Below are 20444 nucleotides of genomic sequence, written 5' to 3' on the forward strand. Positions count from 1 at the left end.
TAACATCACATTGTTATTTCTGCTCATTTTATGAGCCCCAACAGCACAAGATCCTTTTCTGAAGTGCTATTGTTCATTCTGTTACTTGCACATTGTATCAGACTACTGATTTCTCCTTCACAGCATTTTGTTCCATACTGATATCCTTACTGAATTTCAGACCAAATATTCCATTTGGCAAGGTCGTTCTGAGTTTTAATCCCTAACTCCCTGAAGTGCCTGCACCCCATCTCTGTGCTGTCATCTACCAATTGTACAAATGGGCTCATGCCATCAGCAAGATAACTAACGAGCAGTATGGATCCTAGAAACAAAACGTTCCCAGACTATCAAGCACACGACTGGAAATGTACTCCTCAGGTGCAGACTTTTATCCAGCCATGCATGTGCTCTGCAATAATTTACTTTAGTCTGCACTATTCCGTTTGGTTGATGAAAATGTTAGCACATCCCGCTATGCTGAAAGTCTTCCTAGATGTCCTCAAAAAGCATTCCACATTCTCGTGTCTAGAGCAGGTACTTCACAGATGAAAGCAGTCTGAGTTTAACAAAACTCTCTTAACAAATCCAAGGTGACTGCTTCTCTTCACAATCCTCTAGACACATATAAGCTGATTATGTGTTTCATTCCTACATACTTTCAGCAGTTAGCGTTAGAATAGCCCTGTTAGATTTCCTTGTATCCTTCTCACTCTTTGTCTTCAATGCGGACACAAGGCTTATTCTGCTCTGCTGGGACTTGCTGTTCTCAGAGCTGCTTGCAAAACAGCTGCTTTTGCAACACAGTAAAAAAGACATCGCTGCAGTTGTTTTTCACAGACACGTACCTCAACTCCCAATTATTCAAAAATAACTAAACTGTCATGAGCTAACTCTTTCCTATTCTGTCCTGTACCAACAACCTTTCATTATTATTAACAACATTATGTATGTGACTGTAAATAATTTTCCTGGGCCCCTTCACGACAAGAAAGACACTGAGGCCTTACGGTGTCAAGAGAAGGGAAACGGAACTGTGAGGGGCTTGAAGCACAAGTCTTATGGGGAACAGCTGAGAGAAATGAGGTTGTTCAGTATGGAGAAGAGGAGGCTCAGGGGACACCTTAGTGCTCCTTGCAACGACCTGGAAGGATGTTGTGGTGAGGTGGGTGTCGGCTGCCTTGTAACAGTGATAGGACAAGAGGGAATCACAGAATCACAGAACTGTAGAGGTTGGGAGGGACCTCTAGAGATCATCGAGTCCAGCCCCCTGCCAAAGCAGCTCCATAGCCCAGGTTGCACAGGTAGGCGTCCAGGTGGGTCTCACATAACATCTCCAGAGAAGGAGACTCCACCACCTCTCTGTGCAGCTGTGCCAGTGCTCTGTCACTGCACTGCGAAGAAGTTCCCTTGCATACTGGTGCAAAACTTCCTATGCTCAGGTTTGTGGCTGTTTCCCCTTGTCCTGTCCCCGCAGACTGATGAAAAGAGGTTGGCCATGTCCCTTTGAATCCCACACTTAAGATATTTACAAACATCAGTAAGATCCTCTCTGTCTTTTTTTCTCAAAGCTGAACAGACCCAGGTCTCTCAGCCCTTCCTCAGAGGGGAGATGTTCCAGGTGCTTTATCATCTTTGTAGTCCTCCACTGGACTCTCTCCAGGAGATCCCTGTCTTTTTTGTACTGGGGAGCCCAGAACTGGATACAGTACTCCAGGTAAGGCCTGACTGGGGCAGAGTAGAGGGGGATGATCACCTCCTTGGACCTGCTGGCCATATTCCTTTTAATGACCATTTATGATTAAATTAACCACCATAGGAGGTTCAGGTTGGATTTTAGGAGACATTTCTTTTCAGAAAGTGTGGTACTGCACTGGCACAGGCTGCCCAGGGGTCTGGTGGAGTCACCATCCCTGGAGGTGTCCAAGAACCATGAAGATGTAGCACTGAGGGACGTGGTTAATGGGTATGTTGGGGATGGGCTGACGGTTGGACTGGATGATCATAGTGATCTTTTCCAACATTAATGACTGTACTAAAAAAAACCACAAAATATGACAGTCTGTCTTCATTTGCCATACATTAAAGGCTTCATAATGTTAAGAAGGAGAAATGAATCCACTGTCTGCATTCAGTATTTCTCCATTTCCATCTCATCCTTCCAGTGTATTCACAGCCCGGGTTTCAAAGGAAATTATCCTAGCAGTCTTGCTCCCACTTGGTTCCCTCCTTTTGCAATAACTTCTGAATTCCCAGCTGACCAGTTTCCTATTTCAATGAGCAGGAGTCCCAAAGACAACTAAATTCTGCACGTCTGCAGAAAGCAGCCGCCTACGGAGGGGAGTTACATACACACCAGCATAGCATCCCTGCTGAGAAAGAGGGGCAGTGCAGAGCACAGCCTGTGCACATCCTGCTTTCACTCCTGAGCACTGGCACTTAGGCACTGGGAAGACAGATGGCACAGGCCTGGACACTGCTTCATACATAGAAGAAGGAGTGTGAGGAAACAAATTTCACTAATTTCTCTGTTCATAGACACCTGTAATTTCTTTTATATCCTCTACTGGCTAGAACTCATTTTAGCCTTTGTTTATTTTCAGTTTGGTCCTTGCGTGGTTTACCATCCTTTACATTAGATTTTAGCAACAAGTATACCTATACTGCTAGATAGACTAGGGCCAGCTGTTTTTGTTTGCTTAAGGAGACTGCTGACCGACTGTACTAAGAATGTTTCCCCTTAAGACACCGCCTCCATCAACCAGCCCTCTTTCCTCTTGCTCATGTTTAAGGCCTAACAGAAAGTATGGCCAAGATCACATTCAGTTTAGCTACCTCCACCTGCCCACAGTCCTTCAATGCAATCCCCCAGATCTCTTAAAACTATTCCTCTGCCCTCACATCATGTTGTGGGAGATACAAAATGTACCCTCATCTCCACGCTGCGCAAATGCTGTTTTCAAAAGCTGCAGCACTGCCCCTGTGTGATTTCAGATACTTTTGACTAGAACTACCTGTTCTGTCCCACACAAACGGTGATTCTGCGTTAATGGCTTAGGTTGGAAGGGACCTTAAAGACCATCTAGTTCCATCCTCTCTGCCATGGACAGGGTTGCCAAGGATACTGGAGTATGTGCTACTGATTAAGAAATTAAGCAAAAAAATTCATGCTTCATTTTACCACATGGTTGATGTATCCACACCTTCATTTTTACAACCATTTCCTTTTTGATTCTGAAGCCATTGAAAAACTCTCCACGCCATCTTTTCTGGTTCCCTATCTAATTCCTTAGCTTCCTTCCACACAACTGCCAGACAATCTGTTATTCATGAACATCCCTGGTACCATGTCACAGTCCCAACTTTCAGAAACAATTTGCTGGCCTAACTCTCCCTCCTTCTAGGCTGGTGTTTTTACCTCTGTTCCTGAGCCTGGCAAGAAGTTCTTGACTGTAATTGTCCGGCCCAAAGCTGGGAAAGGTGCCTCCATGACACTCCTCATGAGAGGCTGCACCAAGGCTGGGGAAATGCCTCGTCTCTTCTCAACCTCATCCAAGATCTGGAATCAAATGATGAAACCACGCACACATGGAAAAAAAACAAAAAAACAACCATGTAAAAAAGGAAGAGGGTAACAGCAGGAATTGTGTGCAACAGCACCTACATTCTATCCTTAGCCCAGCATTACACAGAGCCTTAACTCATAAGGAAGAAGGTAACGTGGGACTGAAAGCCTCGTTTTCTTCAGCAAGAGAAATCCAGCTCTAGCAAGGTCAATGGACAGCTTACAACTCCCAAACTTCCCATGACTCCACTTTTTAATCTCTAAGTCAATGCTCATGTTCTAGTAGTTGTGCTGAACAAACAAGGCAACAGATGACAAACTATTTTTCCTGTTAACTGTACTGAATTTAACTGTATGCATGCAGTTGCCTTGCCAATACCATTTTTGGTGTTTTTCCAGCCACCAGCTTCCCCCATTCCCACATCCATTTGGCATGGACTTCATTTTTGGGTCCCTCCTGGCCTGCTGCACAAATTCCCTGCTCACCTTAGAGAAGAGATTGAAGCATCCGAGGCGACTCACGATGCAGTAAACTTCTGGGAGGCGCTTCCCTTTCCCACTGGGCTTTCAAGACAAACACAAATACACACACACACAAAACACCAAGAAAACATCAGAGTTGTTAACTACTGGTCTCTTAGTTCTGCAGCTCGCTGACTGGCTCAGAAACCAGCATATCTTTGACAGTGTGCTGCTGCTGACAATATCTCAAGTCTGGATCTAAACACAGGTACTCTAGAAGAACAGGGAAGAAATGGGCACTTCCATGGTATAATCCAAACCTTCCTAAGCGACCAAGGCAGGGTAAACTGCTCTGCAGGGACAACTCTGAGCTTGTAGGACCAGTATTGTTTTAGACAACTGTTTACTAGCTATCTAAACCTAAGGGAGATAAACTCTGTCTTCAGTTTAGCGGTAAAAACACAGTCCGTGATCACAATGTTAAGCACTGGTGTAAGGAAAACACAAAAGTATTCTGTCTAGTGGGGAGGATGGCATTTAGAGAGGGACCTTGGCACTCAGCAGGGCAGAAGAGAACGAAGTTGTTCTGCCACCCTTTCCACACTTAAAGAGAAGAGCAGCAGCCTTCTACTTTTCACAACGGCTAGCAATAACATCAGCTCCAAAGAAGGCTGCTCTGTTCTGCTAGAAGAGAAAGAGGAGATAATTACCAGCAGCCTCCTACAATATCCAAAACGCCTGCTTCCATCTTCCCCGGTCAGGACAAATGAGAATGTCTCGCTGCAGAAAGAGAAACCACAATAAGAAGGTACTCGTCACCCATACAGAAAGTCTGACATAGAGATGAACTCATTCAGCCCACGATCTTTTTGCATTTCCAATACACTCTCTCAGGACTCTGTCAAACTTTCTAGCACAATGGCTCTCACATTTAATTAGCCTGATACATAAATTCATTTCTCATGTATCAGGATATGAAGTACAGTACTTTTACCTGGAAAACTGATGGATGGGGGCCCAGTCCTTAGCATCAGGAAAGCAAAACTGGGGAATAGCTTTCAACTGATCTTCTGCCTCGCGCATGAATTTGAACGAGCGCTCAAGCTAGTCGAGAACAGAGAGAAGGAATGTTTCCAATTAGTCATGTGGGGATGGAATGACTTCAAATATTTTTCCTGTGACAAATGAAGAGGTGATGACAGAGGCTAAGCTTCTGCCTGGAAGACATTAAAATTTCTGTGATTCTGGCTCACCTAATCTTTGGATATCTTAAAGTAACTCTGTACCCCCAATTCCACCGAGTCCTGAGTCTGCAGCACCTGCCCCTGCTCAACTGTGACTCCAGTCTGGGACACATGCTCCAGTGAGGGATCAGAGAACTGAAGTCTAGGACAACTCTGGGTACACCATGTTTACAAACACCCTGTCACACTGGCTCTGTTTCTCTTATTTCTCATTCCATATTTTCAGCTAGACTAGTGATAAAAGACGTGCCTTCCCTTTAAGAACAGATCTTCTCCCAAATGTCATTCTTCCTTAAAGAAAAAAGAAAATGAGGAGAAAGTAATAGCTACATAAAAGTCATAGCCAAAAGCAGCAAAAGGTCTGACTCAGCTGCTCTTTCAACAGTGGGGAATGTCATGGCAATTCTGAAGAGGTTACTGCAGCCCCTCTACCTCCCGTGTTACTGAACAATGCCACAGCACAGAGGTTACTGATACAACATGTGGCTAACAGAGATGCTGTGGCTTCTCCAGCTGTGTGGTGCACCATGCACTCTGAGACATGCAACCCAGAGCTTCCTGACAGGCACCACACCTTCAGCGGGAACTGCTGGGTAACCTCAGGGACGTAGGCAGCTCCAGCCTGCTTCTTGTGCAGTGACACCACGACGAAGTACTCAAACAGCTGCCTCTCTTGATATTCAATCAAGTCCCTTTCCAAGGTTTGATACCGCGGCATTTGCTTCAGGCGAGATTTCACATGGACCAGGCGCTGGCTGTGAGCTACGACAAGAAAAAGTAGACACTGCCATTTCATCTAGTGCTTTGCACAGAGCACCAACACTGCTTTGCAGAGACTGAAAAACACCTCACTACATTTATTTTGTCAGTGGCTGAGCAACAGGAGGAGACCACGTGGAAGGTGCCCTACGAATACTAACGGAGGCAGGATATAATCTTTCCAGTATCATCACACTGAAGAGCTTTGGCAGAAGTATTTCCTCCTCACACGCATGTATGCATTGTCTGAAGGCATCACTGTAAGGTGGCTAACCACTTGGCTCAGAAAATAGTGGGCAGCCATCTCCACAGTGCTGCAAGACCAGTACTTGGGTCAGGCTAAGGCTCCCCTGGATCAGCAATGCTGGGGACTCCCAGATTTGGAAATGTGGGCTGGGCTGCAGGACAACAGCAAAAACAAGAGAAGTGCAAATGAAAAGGGCTGGCTCATCTCTGCCTAATCTCTCAGGACCACATTTCTACAAGTTCTCCCAAGACAATGGGAAAACAAGAGAAACAGCCAAGCAAGCCGTAACTGCAACACATGTGAGCTGTGGGACAATAAACATTCCAGCATAGAAAGTAATGAAAAGCTGCATGCCGAGAAGAGACCAGATGAGATTCCCTAAGACCATCCCCCTGCTTTGTTTTACAGTTGCATCCAAATTAAATCTCCATGAGTCTCCCTTAGCCCTACTACAAAAGAAAGAATTAACTATAAGCACAGGCTCCAGCACATTCTCACAAATGTGCTCTTCGCTAATGTGGGTGGTAAAACAACATTTTTGACAGAAATAATGACCACAGGGATACTGCAGAAACTCCAAATACACAAGACATCTGCTTGGGAGACAGAGCTTTCTGGGAGATGGTATATATTCAATCCAGACTCTTGACCTTTTGTCTGGTAAAGCTGTGCCGCTCATGGACTATTCCAGACAATACAGCTCAAAGCAATCTTGAGGTGCCTCTTAAATCAGAGAGTGACACAGTCCCTGGACAGTTATAGGCCTGGAAAGATGGCTCAGACTCCTTTCTCTCATCAGCTATTATGCTATTTGCTTTAAAGCTGTAATTCTTCAAAAGCTTTCAGAAGTGGTCTCCGTTTTACCAGGGACTTCAAAAGGAGCACTGCCACAAAAACACCGAGTGCTTCTGAAAAGCTCACTCAGGCTCTGTGTTGTTTATATTCTGTGCAACCTACTTTAGATATCAGGATTGTACTGCTGTCATCATGGCAGAGCTTGTCTTTAAATGTTTTTCCTTCCCAAGGGTCAGTACTTATGACTCTGACGTGCAGTCTCACAACTGCTGCCTGATGATTTACTGGGTCTTAGATGATGTACAGGGACTTGCTAAGCTGGTGTGTTTGGCCTGTTAAGCACAGCCTACAAAGTTGTAAAGAAAGAAGTGGTGACTGCAGCCGAGCCCAACCCTCTCAGACTGAGGTTTCTGTTCTAAAAAACTGAAAGAGGGAAAGGATGAGCACTCCTAAGCACAAGACACTACAGCTGACCCAGAGTGGAAACTGCTGCTTATCCCTCTTTTCAGCTTAAGAACTGACCTGCTACCCCAATGAGGTATGGACGTCAATCAGGAAACTTTGGATCCTGAATGAGATTGAATTTTGCATTCCAACTCCACCAAGGATTTTAATTCGCTTTATAAATTCCCAAGAGAACATAATGCTACCAGCATGTCACAAAGCTTGTTATAGAACAAGATTCAAAAGCTTTATGGGGACCAGTATACCATATGTAAGCTCTATTGGAGTGAAACAAGGAATGAAGCACTTAACCCCAATTTAGCCAATGCAGAAGAGTTTAGTTATTGCAATAAAATCACACAGTGCAATTCCACTTCCTTAGCTAGTCAGTCTGGCTAGTGGGTTTTCTCCCTTAATCAATTTGTAGTGGGGTTACTGAACACCCTGACCCACTGCCATATTGCCTCTGTCAGCTGGTTTGAATGTTTGTGACTGTGCACTTAGAAAAACCTAATTTTATCTCCACAGTATATAAACCACCTCCTATGACAGTGCTAAGAGCTCTGGTGCATATTGGAACAGATGTTTGCTCTGGACTCCTATAGACCTCTACCCCTGGGTTTTCTCCTGCAGCCTTGAGATCTTTGTTTTCTCACCGTGTTCTCAGTGGAAAGAAGCTCTTTCTCCAAATCCAGAACACAGAGGAAAGGTCTTGACCCAAGAACTCAGAGGAGAGCTTATGAAGAGCCATTTGTTCTCTTCACACATTTGCCTTACCTTTCAGCTTCTCTTCAGTATCACTGTCTGATTCACTGTTTTCATCTGTAACTAGAAAATAAGAAGGGGGAAGATAAAGTAAGCGAAACCTATTTATAACACTGAATTTCCTATCACTGACATGAGAAGGCCAGACCTAAAAACTTCAGGGAGAAGACAATACAATTCTCAGGGGCCTTTAACTTTTCAGGGATGTGCATACCCACGTACATCGTCCTCAGTATTTTCCCATTCATTCACCTTGGGGACAAAAAAAAATGCAACAAAATCTACTTTGCACAGCCATTAGAGTTACATAAAGAATAAAATGCCAGAGCAGTCTTCCATCCATTTTTGTATAAGCATGACACAAGGGTGAATCGCTGATTAATATGCAGTAGTATGGGAGGCAAGGGGTGAAAACAAACAAAAATCCCAACAACTGCCAGAATGATTAAAACTCAATGTCTATACTGTCCAACAGCCTGTTTGTGTCGGTGCTTCAGAGAGGAGTACAAAAAAAATGGATGGACCAGTCTGGGACACTTCCCTGAAGGTTCACTTAAACACGCCCCCCACATAGTTTATAAATAGAACAGGATAAGCAGTAACAAATAATTGTAGGAAAGAAACAGAGCTGCAGGCCACCTTTCAGTGGGAACGAGGGTGTTTCAGAAAAAAAATACCGTGCTGCAAAGATGTAATTTAATGTTTTGCAGAGATTAGATGTTTAAAAATAATTCCTTTGAAGCACCTGAACATTTCTGGTGAGCAGTTGACTAACAGTGAGAGGCTAAAAATCTCAGTCTTGAGATGATGGAGATAGTTCTACAGTCAAAAGTCTAGAAATCCTGATTCCCAACTGAGTCTATTTACTTACTGGGATGCTGACGAACGTAGAACTGCTTCAAAATCCACTATCTTCTATTGGACAGCTCATTAAAGTGACACATTCCCACAAAATATTTTGATCTCAACAAATCAAGACTCTTTGGACAGAACATTCCTCTCCAAAGCTTACGGCCAGTTTCAGAAATAAACATCAAAAAGTGGAAACATTTCTGGTATGACCTAGAAGGTTATCATGTAAAGCCATGAAAAGAAAACGAAGCAAAAGAAAACAAAAAAGTGCTTCATCATGAAAGGCCCCTGGGCAGGGAACAATCTTTATCTTTCCAAAAGAAGGCATGGAAGCCCCAACACAGTGTCAGGCCAGACTGGGAGAAACATTAAAAAAACTTCACATGTATCATCAGGTCAGCCTAAACTCTATGCAAGTTCTCAAGAAGTCTTATATGTTCAAAGATTCAACGTTCCTTTACCTTTTCCTGAATTGCTCTCTGTAGACTGTGATAGTCTCTTGACACGTTTCTTTCCCCTCCTTGCCTCATAAATGGCATTGATTTTCAACACAAGCTGCTCAACAAAAACACAAGTGAAAAAAAGGTTATTTTCCTCTCCAGGCAAGAAAGAATGTTAGAATTTCAGAAAGTGTTCTACTTCCTAGTCCTGGCTGTACAATAACACTTCATTGGACAGCCCAGAATCAATTGTTACCAGCATCTACCTTGCATGGTAACCTACAGAGTATCTGGTGCTCTGTCTGGCACAGGAGCAGCACACTTGTGCTGGCATAGCAGGAGCCCGAGGCACCAAGCCCTGATGAAAGGCCAGGCTTAATATGCTTCCACACTCTGTGGCTGTACTGAGCCTCTCCTTACCATGGATCCATGGAGCACCAGAGGGCCCCTTGAGGACTTGCCTTGTTCTGCAGGTTTGAAAGCAGAATACTGCCTGGAGGATGAGAGCAAACTTTATGCTCTGCATTAAAAAGGTATCTGCTGATCCACACACACCTGGTCAAGAGATCAATCCAAATTTTTAAACATGAGGCAGGATGATCTGACCTACATCAGATGTTGCTCCACCCAGCTGCACAGCTCAAATCTCAGGTCAATCTTGCCACCAACACAGTAAATCTCAGTTCTGAACTCCCTCTCCAAGGCACTGCCCAGTAAATACATAACATAGCCTTCCCTTCAGTTGACACAAATGTGTGCAAAACCCACTGACAGACCTCAAGCATGTGCACAGAGTGTGGGAATCATGGGGAAATCTTTGGCTCCTTCCCGAAGAGGTGAAGTACACCGAGAGGGCACTCAAAAACCATATATGTGAATATGGATACAGATCTGGAAACAAATAGGATAAACAAATGTACCCTACTTTCCCCCAAAATGAAAACTATGGGTTCAGAAAAAAATCACCACACATAGGTCCTTGTAATCTCTGCTTGTCCTACAAAGACTAGGACAAGCAACTTTGTTTTTATAACTGTGCTTCTGGAATATTCAAAAGATAGACTGCTGCCAACCTCATTTGGACTGAATACATTTCCTGCTAGTTCTGAAACAAAATCAAACTGAAACAGAGTAATGCTGTACCCAAAGATAAACTAGGAGATGTCACTCCAGAAAATGCCCTTCATTACAATCAAATCAAGATTTTCATATATCTCATAATATGGTGAGATGAAAAAATATATTCTTCAAAACTTGCAGAGATGTTTATACACCTTCTCCTTCAGGCAGAAAAGGAGTTAAACTCAAGTCAAGACAACTTCCAGGACAATGGCTCTACTGCAGAGACACAACACTGGAAACTGAAGAAAAATCTTTCATGCTTGCATTCCAGCCTGGAAGAAGCTATCAAAGCAGAGGGAGGCCAAGATTTACCTTGGGAATCTTCCTTCTCCTCTTGCCATTCTGAGGGTCTCCCAAAGAGAAGAAGGTGTCATCTGGACTGCTGGGAGTAGAGGGAGGGCTGATTTTGGATGGTGACCCAGTTCCATCACGGCTCAGTTTCCGTATGTCCGGCAGTTTGAAACTCCGCCGCTCTGAGTTTTGTCGAAAAAAAGTAGGCTTGGAAAGCAACTGGAAATGGAGGAGAAGGAATGAATGAACGCAGCACTTCATGTACCTTCCCTTCATTGCTAACATTGACACAGTGGTAAATCCAGTGGGGGGTCCACACCATTCAGTTGGCAAAATAGCCTAGTTTCTGAGAATGCTCAGAGATTCCTGCATACACACAAGGAACTTGTCCAGCTGTTAGGTTAGGCCACGACTATCTTGACAGCAACTTAACCATCCCATGTTCATTCCAGAACATAACACAGTCCCAGGGGCTGGTCAAGAAGCCTTACTTTAGAGTGCAACCCAGAGGCTGTTAACAACCAGACAGCCACAATCACATGGGTTAAGGAGCAGATGGTCAGGAGGAATAGAGGAGCAGTGAAGCCAGATGAAAAGCAGGGCTGGTGTGGCTGAATATTCCATCTCTATCAGAAGTGAAAATTAAATATTTCAGAGGATGGTGCAAGAAAACTCCTGATGGATGATTAGGGAGACTGGTTTCACCCTAAGCCCAGTAGCAACTTTGGTGGGAGCATAACAGCAGATTCCAGTACCAGATTAAAGTTACTGAAGTCCCTGACCAAAACCAGCAGCAGAAAAGCATATAGCTCAGCTCCAGATAAAGGAGGACAGACTATTTCTCATCAGAAAGAATGCTCAGTAAGAACTTTTTTTTTGGTCTTCTACAGAATTTCCCAGTGATTGTAAGTTTAAGTCATGCTTTTTCCAGGCACTGTATATATCAAAGGGTATCTCCTACATGACACTGGGAAGTGAAGTGGCATCTAAGCTAATTCTCATCAAGTCACTCCAGCACTCTCTGAGCACAATGGTCTGTCTACGTCAACAGGCACACCCAGCAGACTTGCCAGCCTGATTCATCCTGGCTACTAGCTCAGGTGTCTCTGAATGATTTGTAGAAGGCTCTCAAAAATGCATACCACCCACGGAGAAGTCACACGTAAAAATGACTCTTGGAAGAATCTTTGCACTGAGCAATCTCATCCTGCACTAGTGACATAAACCACTACTGAAATCCATCCAGACTCCATCCTGGGCACGCTCTCCAGTGTGATTCATACTGCATTTGCAAGCTAGACTGTTGCCAAGAGAACTGCAATAATACTGATTGATGCAAATCACAGCTTTGGGATGTCAAAGCATCATAGTGAAACATAATTACTTCCATTCAGCTCTTCAGTAACTGTCCTGCTGGGAACCATACTTAGGGTGAAAGACATTCCTGAATAACACTGCAGCACCACTTGAACAGTACAGGTGGGAAACAGGTACACAAGTGATTGTGAAGCTGTCTGGTAGAAAACAGCTTCACTCCAACACTCACATACAGACTTATGCTGCTCTAGACCTAACTAGTAACAACAAGAATGGATTCAGAACCGCAGGACAATTTTCATTTGGAAGCACTGAGCTACTGAAGAAAACTTCAATTGCTGGTTAAGCTGGTTGAAAAAGAAGAGCACGTCAAGAAATGCTGCATGACTTCTCAAAATGTTGGCTAACAGCTCTAATAGCTGCAACTCGGAAAGCATGGTAGTAGATCCCAACTACCTGCACTGAACCCAGTTGTTGCCAACATGATTTCTGCTGTCACGCTGCCCCTTCTCTTCCAGTCTTGGACAATCTACATAGGAAACAGGAAGCACCCAAACCAACTCATGACTGGCTTCGATGAACTCTGAGCACTATGTGCAGACCAATGTTTTACCTCTTCTTTTGGTTTCACTAAGGAGAAAAGTGGCACCTGTCTGTAAGCTGTGCTGCTAGCAAGGACATCCTTTTAGCATGGGCTCCCTAAGCTCAGATGTAGCACTGCACTGGTTACCAGCAACCCAACCCATCAAGCAGAGATCAGAAGAGCCATCCCAAGGGAAAGGTCTGCAGAGGTATCTCGGCATCAGCACACACACTCATACTGCCCACAGATACAGAGCCATGACAACCACAGGGCTTGATTACCCAAGCACTAAAACACCTTCTATAAAGGAAGGAAGGAGGAGCTTTCCTGCACTAAATTCTTCTCTCATAATTTAGTATCTCAAACAAATTTAGTACTGAACTTTTGTCCCTGTGCAGGTTTGAGGCAAGGATACATTCAGTTATTTTCACTCTCATCCCTGCCAATGTAGCCCTTCTGCCAATGAGGCAGACCACTTGCTAGAAAACATACTGGGATTTTTCTATGGATTCAGAGATAATTCCCCAATCCAAACAACCTCATGACATTAACATGCCCATTTCTGGATTCCCTTTTTTAATCTGTTGCCCCTAAATTCATGGGGAAGGTAGGAGATCTCAGCTCATCTTCACTTGAAATTCATTAAAAATCTGTAGACATGTTCCCAGGTTCTCTTTGCATACATGAACTGGCTAAAATTCAAAAGCTGTTCTTTTCTAGCTATACAGCTGCTGCAAAAAATTGCTCAGAGGACAGTGACACAGAAATATTTTTCTGGAGACACATGTTTGTATATAAAATGGATTAAGAAGAGGATTTCTTCCCATCCTTTTCTCACATCAGTCCCAGATTGCAGCTGCATAAAATTGCAGTGTAACACCAAATAATTCAGTTCTTTTCAAGCCAATTGCTCCTTACTGCATGGCAGATACAAAGCACCAGGGAAAGCCCAGGTGTGAAAAAAAAAATGAAAGCCAAGAAAACACTTGTGTAAAGGAATGCTTTTTTTTAACTTTGCTAAAGGGCAACACATCCTTTTTTATTACATCATACTCTTATCAGAGGTAAAGACAAAATGGCAAAGAATCCTAACATAAAAGTCAGAGAAATCTCCACTGTTCCATGCAGAACCAAGATTTCACCCAAAGACCTCTGGAGCAGGAGAGGTGGCCACCTGAAACACAGTACCTTAGTGGGAGTCCCAGGTACTGAAGAAGTGGGGGATGCTGGGAAGGTCAGGACACATTTCTTCCCCAAACAGCGGCTGTTGGTCTCAATGTCTTCATAAGGGTTTTCCTTAGATGGTGGATCTGCAGTAAAAAGCCACAAACGAGACTGTAAGTGCAGAAAATCCTTGAGGTTTGCCATAAAAATCTGTTTGGGGATCTTTTGGACTTCTCCCACCTCCCACATCAGACATAAAGACCTGTTCTCAAGCATTCCTGCCATTGCTTCATTCTCTCCATAGCCCCAGTAGTCCAGCTGCTCACTGGACAGTGTCCAAACCCTGACGCTGATGTATTCAGCCATAGGAACATATCACAGAAACTACAGATGGAAAAGATGCAGCAAGTCCTCAAGTTCATTTCCTTCTTCAGAGGAGCTGTGAGTTTCTCATGCATAGTGGTCCATAATTATATTTCCGTCTTCCCAGTCTTCTGCTTAGAATTATTTCTGAATGGAACAGTGAGCCAAAGTCTAGCATAAGGGTCCACTTTCCATCTGAACCCCACATTTACAGAGACCTCTGGCCATCACTTAAGTGGAGCCAGCACTGTTCTTGGGCTGCCTCCCGCAGCATGGATGCTTGGCACATAATATAGGCTTTTTAACACATCTACAACTCATGGATGCCACAGTTTCCACATACTCCACTTCAGAAAGATTTACCTAATCCAGGCCATCCCAAACCAGGATGCTCTCTCCCTAAAGAGAGAGAAGAAGGGAAAAAAAGGACATCTCTGAAGTAAGATTTGGTCTACTCTTATATGAGAGCCACTCAAAAACTTAAAGCTTGAATGACTGCCCAGAGGTGTCTCTTTTTTTGTGGTACATGACCAGCTTGAGTTAAAGTACTCCAGATTAAATATAATGAACTTCTTACACCCCATTCTTCAGCAGTGCTGGAAAACACTAGCGTAAGTGTCTTCAAAGAAAAAGTACACCATTCTGAAAAAGGAGTTTGTGGTATCTTCAACTGAGCATCCTAAAAAAATAATGACGAAGTTTCAATCCAAGCACCTTCAAGGGCAGGCCATTGGTTATGAGATTTCTCCCTTCACCACCATGTTTACATGCCATCCCAATGGACAGCTGGAACTCAAAGCAACTGCCCTTCTGCTGCATTCATGTAATGCTTGACAGAGAGCTAAGACTGGAGCCCAGAGATGCTGCAGGCCTCTGGGAGTAAGAGCTGTAGATGGCACCAGGATCTGTCAATTGGGTGTGCTCCAAGCTGACTGCTCTGCCAGGAAGGGAGTGCAAACGAAGTCTTCAGACATGGACAGAAACCCAAGCCTTTTCAACGCTGACTTCTGTCTGCTGCTCAGGGATACTCACACTGCAGTGGTGGACCTGAATTCACCAAGGAGGAGGTAAACCAGTGTGATACTGGCAAAGTAGGTCTGTGCTAACATTTTTTCAGCAAAAATGCTCCAGTCTCTGGAAGTGGTTCCACCTTCTAATTCCAATGGCACACTTCACAGCTGAGGATGTATTTCAGCAGTCACATACTGGGTGGACTGAAGAAAGAAGAATGAGGTTGTGTTCTGTTGCCAATCCCATCCTCAAACTGCTTACCAGCATGTCCAGCTTTCCCTTTTTGACACATAAACCTTGACATCCATCTGCACAATACAGCTTCCAGCATTCCACATAAGCAATAGCAAACAGGTAAAAAGATGTAAATGAAGGGAATCTGTGTGACTTGCTGGAAAGGGCAATAGACCTCTCACCAGAAGCTGAACTCTCTGTATGTCACGCACGTGTCCACAGGGTGAGCATGTATGCTTGCATGCCCTGTGGACACACATGGTTATCACAGAACCATAGAATCATTTAGAGTTGTAAGGGACCTTGAAAGGTCATCTAGTTCAAATCCCCTGCAATGAACAGGGACACCTAAAGCTGGATCAGGGTGTTCAGAGCCCTGTCTAGCCTGACCTTGAATGTTTGCAAGGATGGAACACCCATTGTCTCTCTGGGCTACCAACAGTCTCCATTACTCCTCCATTGGTTTTCACATGTTGTTTATATTCTGTGGACTGTGCACACCCATGGCCTCGAGAAGAACAAGACTGCCTTTTTCAGAGTTGCCCCTGTCTATCCCCTTTTCTCAAGCTCCCATGGTAAAACCAGCCAGAACTGCAGGAACCAATTAAAGATCACTGACTTTGGGCAAAGCCTAAATAAGGAACAATAAAACAAACAAAAATCAAACCAAACCAAACCAAACATGTCCCATTAATTGTCCACAACTTTGTTTTCTTCTGATCTTTGCAACTAAAAGCTGGAGGAGATATGAATTTCAGACTAGCATTCAAGTTCTCTCCAAGCTTGGGATACATGGGTGTGCTTGTGTTTGGATGTATGGATTTGCATACACAGCCACCCTGTAATGCTATCCCTGTTATTCCAGCTGACAAGGTGACAGCGACACAGTGATTTCTGAGACCTCCCACCACACCCCAAAACATGCACATGAAAAAAATAACAGCTGTTTAGCCATCCCCTGGATCTTAGGCCTCTCAAATAGAGGGAAGACAAAGGCAAATGGCTCCTTAGCTTAACAGAAGAGCTCATCCATTTGGCATCACCCTTTCTGCAACCAGTCCCAAAGAAACAGCACTGCCTTCAGAGATCCTTCTAATCAAATATGATGAGATTTTATTGGTATCAAAATAATAATGCCCTGATTGCTCCTGGGAAAGTGCAGCTGCCTCTCCTGCTGAACAGCACAGACCACTTCTGTAGGTAACATCTAGGCAGCATGGTCAGAGCCAATGCATCCACTCTCTTCCTACTCTGCCAAATTCAGCCAAGAGCCTTACACAACCCAGCCTAGAGCTACAAAAACTTACGAAGGTTTTTTCAAGAGGGATGCTTTTATTCTATGTTCTGTGGTCAGTGATCTACCATTGAGCGAGTGAGATGTTCGTTGGTGACAAACTCACAAGAATGGACATACTGGAGCTGTGAGAACTTGTCCACAGGATGCAAGGAAGACAGAGGGCAGATGTCAGCAAAAACTAAAAGCTGGTCCCCACATGCCTCAGGTTCATCTTTGAAGCTGATGAATTTTGAAATAATTGGTCTGTTTTTCTTCTTACTATGCCAATAAATCGTGTAAACTATGAACTGCGTAAATCTGTTTTGCTTGTGGATAACAAACAAACTTTAATCAGCACCACCAACACAGGGCTGTTGACCACAACCACTGTGTTATTCAGTGCTTACAGTCAAATCCCTCCCGGGCCAAAGCTCCTACCTACCCAGTATGTCTTCATAGACATTCTCCTCTGATAAAGTGCGTGTGAGGGCCAGCTTGGTCTGCGCGTACCAATCCACCCTTCCGTTCTCTGATGATGACTGCAGCAAGTCTTCAAACTCGTACGACTTCCTACACATTGATGGGAGGGAAAAGGAACAAAGAGGAGAGTGATGCAGCTTTTACAGCCAAATCACAGCACCTTGTAATTCATTCACAACACTGCACAGAACCTTAGGCCATGACAGGTCCCATTTACAGCACAGTTCCCACCCTGCCCAGTAGTGAGGGGGTACCAAAATCACGTCTCTCAGCAGTACAGGACAGCACTACTCAAGTGTTGGGTGCTAAAAAGGGTAAAAACCAATGCGTCCTTCACTGACAAACCTGGAGAGTTTCAGATTCCCTCTGGCACCCAAACCAGGAATTTTGATGCAACAGTTGATGCAGCTGTGTGTTCTAACTAAGCTCGCTGCCTCAAAAATGTGCTACAGTCATGAGGGTTGAGAGAAAAGATAAGAATGCAAACCAGGAAAATAAATACACAGTAGATTCAGTTAGAAGAAAAGTTTACTATTAACAGTGAAAATGCTGTGGTAGAGTCTAGAGATTATCAACCCAGAGATCCTTCCAGATCAGCTGTATTCAATCTATAATTACATTTTTTGCTAGAAAGAAAACAAAAAAAATAACACAAACCCCTCAATCTTGGGCTTGAAGGCTAAGCAATGTGACGCAGTGACCTTAAAGCCTAATCTACCATCACACATCTCTTCACAATTACCCCACAGAGCTGTACTGACTCCTGAAGAGTTCTCAGACATACCACAGAATCATAGAATTCTTAGCATTGGATAGGACCTTTAAAGGCCGTCTAGTCCAACTCGCCTGCAAGCAATGAACAGGGACACACAGAGCTAGATCAGGATGCTCAGAGCCCCTCCAGCCAACCTTCAGTGACTCCAAGGACAGAGCTTCTACCACCCATCTGGGCAACCTGTTCTAGTGCCTCACAACACTTACTGAAGAAATCTTCTTCCTTAAATCCAATCTAAACCTCTCTTTTTAGTTTGAGACCACTTCTCCTTGTCTTAACACAAAAGCTCCCGCTAAAGAGTCCATCCCCTTCTTTCCTGTAGCTCCTCTTCAGATACTGAAAGGCCACTATCCAGTGTCCCCATCACCTTCTTATTTCCAGGCTGAACAGCCCCAGCTCTCTCAGTCTGCTCTCGTACAAGAGGTGTTCCCTTCCATGGATTATTTTTGTGGCTCTCCCCTAGACACACTCCAACAGATTTATATCTCTACTGTACTGAGGAATCCACTCCTTGACACAGCAGTCTCACCGGCACAGAGTAGAGAGGCGGGATCACCTCCCTTGCCCTGCTGGCTGCACTGCTTTTGATGCAGCCCAGGATATAGTTGTTTTTGTTAGGCTGCAAGTGCTGGCTTATGTCCAGCTCACAAACCACCAAGTCCTTTTTGGCAGGACTCTGCTCCATTCTTTTAAGACTTAGTTTAGATTATGGCCATCAAGGCTCTCATTTACAGAGCATTACATGTGACCAAGGAAGATGCAGCTCTTCCAATGAGATACATGAAATGGGGGTGGGGGGGGGGGACAACTCCAGCATTAAGACCAACACCTTTGTGAAACATCTCAATTACCTGTGGTCAGCGTTGTTCTTGTGCTTCCCGCTCCAGAGCCTCCTGCTGACGGCTGATGGAGGAGGAGAGGAGGGAAGAGGGGGGGGAGGAATGGATGGCAGAGGGGGCAAGTTTCTTTTATTCCTAGCTGCTGGCACCCAGTCCTCTTCCCCCTCATGTTTGAAAGTCCGCCGGGGCTTTGGCAGTGGGTTGATGAAAGGTTTCTTCTCTGGCACCCCTGGCTCTGTGTACACATTTTCTGTAGTGCAGTCCTTGGATTTCACATGAGAAGTTCTTACCTCTTCTAGAGTCCCAAAAATTGGCTCACTCATTTCAGAGTCCAAACCAAGAAGCCTTTTGTTGAGCTCAGTCCCACATATGCTCTCATGGCCCTCTGGAGCAGTGTGTCCTTGTGCTGCCTTCTCCTGCAAGCACTGTGGGGAGTAGTAAGTACCAGGCATCTGTGGCTGCAGCTCTGCTGAGCCGTCCTTCAAAGCCCGCTCCAGCTTCTTGACCTGACTAAGCACTGAAAGATTCTCCTTCTGGACCTCCCACTTCCCACCTTTCACTTCTTTGCATTTTCCAAGGCTGGACTGCACTTCCTCATCCTTCTCCATTTCCCCTTTTCGCTCTGCTCCCTGCCCTGTGCCTTTTGGAGTTCCTGTTTTCCGCTCATTCTCTTTGCCTGCCCCTTTGCACTCCAGCTCCCAGTTCAGAAGTCTCCTGGTTTCCACCTTCCGAGATGTTAGTGCTTCTCTACTCGTCTTCTCAACTACAAATGGTATCTTGTGCTCCTCTTTAGCTCCTTGCTCCTCCTCTCGACGAGGAGCAGACTGCATTTCCTTTTTCCCTTCCCACTCTGAAATTTTGTCCTTGATGCTGAAGGATTTATTTCTCAAGCCAATTTTTCCAGGTGTCCGTGCATTCTGAGTACCTCCTATCTGTCTCCTGATGATTCGACTGTTTTCTTTAACGTTCAGATCCACAGATGGGTCACTGATGATCATTTTGGGACTAAGCATGTTCTGCTGAAAGCAGTCTAGCCTTGGATCCAGCATCAAGTTTTCCAAGGCTTCCAGTGGGTTCTTCACCACGCAAGAAATTGGTTCAGTTTCAGGTCTTAAACTCAGGGTGACAGAGGCACCTTCAGAACATCTCTCCCTTGAAAATCCACACAGAAGACTTCCTAATTCCTTCACAGCTGCTGTACTGCTTTTATCTGCAAGCTTGATCCTATACACCAAAAAGAAAAGAGACGTTCAGTGCCATTGTTCACCCTTGGTTTAGTCAGCCCATCAGCTCCACAAACTCCACTCACAAATCTAGTAACAGCAGAGGATGCTCACACCAAGCCCTCGAGAGACAGGCTTTTAGGAGAGAACACCTAGGGAATGGTCATTATAACCAGAACACAATGTTCCCTATTTAATGAAATGAAATCTTTCT

General features: G+C 44.4%; 1 protein-coding gene across 3 annotated transcripts in view; it reads right to left on the bottom strand.

Annotated features, from left to right (window-relative positions):
* The window catches only part of DENND2A (DENN domain containing 2A), a 55988-nt gene that overhangs the window by 15445 nt on the left and 20099 nt on the right, over positions 1 to 20444 (bottom strand). For all 3 annotated transcript variants that reach the window (XM_065743172.1, XM_065743173.1, XM_065743174.1), the window contains 11 exons: positions 19020 to 20231; positions 17356 to 17483; positions 14054 to 14175; positions 10987 to 11184; positions 9574 to 9667; positions 8273 to 8323; positions 5825 to 6012; positions 5001 to 5110; positions 4717 to 4786; positions 4031 to 4108; positions 3398 to 3538 (listed from right to left, as the gene is read on the bottom strand). In XM_065743172.1, the coding sequence (XP_065599244.1) occupies positions 3398 to 3538; positions 4031 to 4108; positions 4717 to 4786; positions 5001 to 5110; positions 5825 to 6012; positions 8273 to 8323; positions 9574 to 9667; positions 10987 to 11184; positions 14054 to 14175; positions 17356 to 17483; positions 19020 to 20231 (2392 nt within the window). The remainder of the gene's footprint in view (positions 1 to 3397; positions 3539 to 4030; positions 4109 to 4716; positions 4787 to 5000; positions 5111 to 5824; positions 6013 to 8272; positions 8324 to 9573; positions 9668 to 10986; positions 11185 to 14053; positions 14176 to 17355; positions 17484 to 19019; positions 20232 to 20444) is intronic.

This window comes from Cyrtonyx montezumae, unplaced genomic scaffold (genome assembly GCF_038088225.1).
Source record: "Cyrtonyx montezumae isolate F1298 unplaced genomic scaffold, pur_monq_1.0 scaffold_3, whole genome shotgun sequence".
Taxonomy (NCBI): Eukaryota; Metazoa; Chordata; class Aves; order Galliformes; family Odontophoridae; genus Cyrtonyx; species Cyrtonyx montezumae.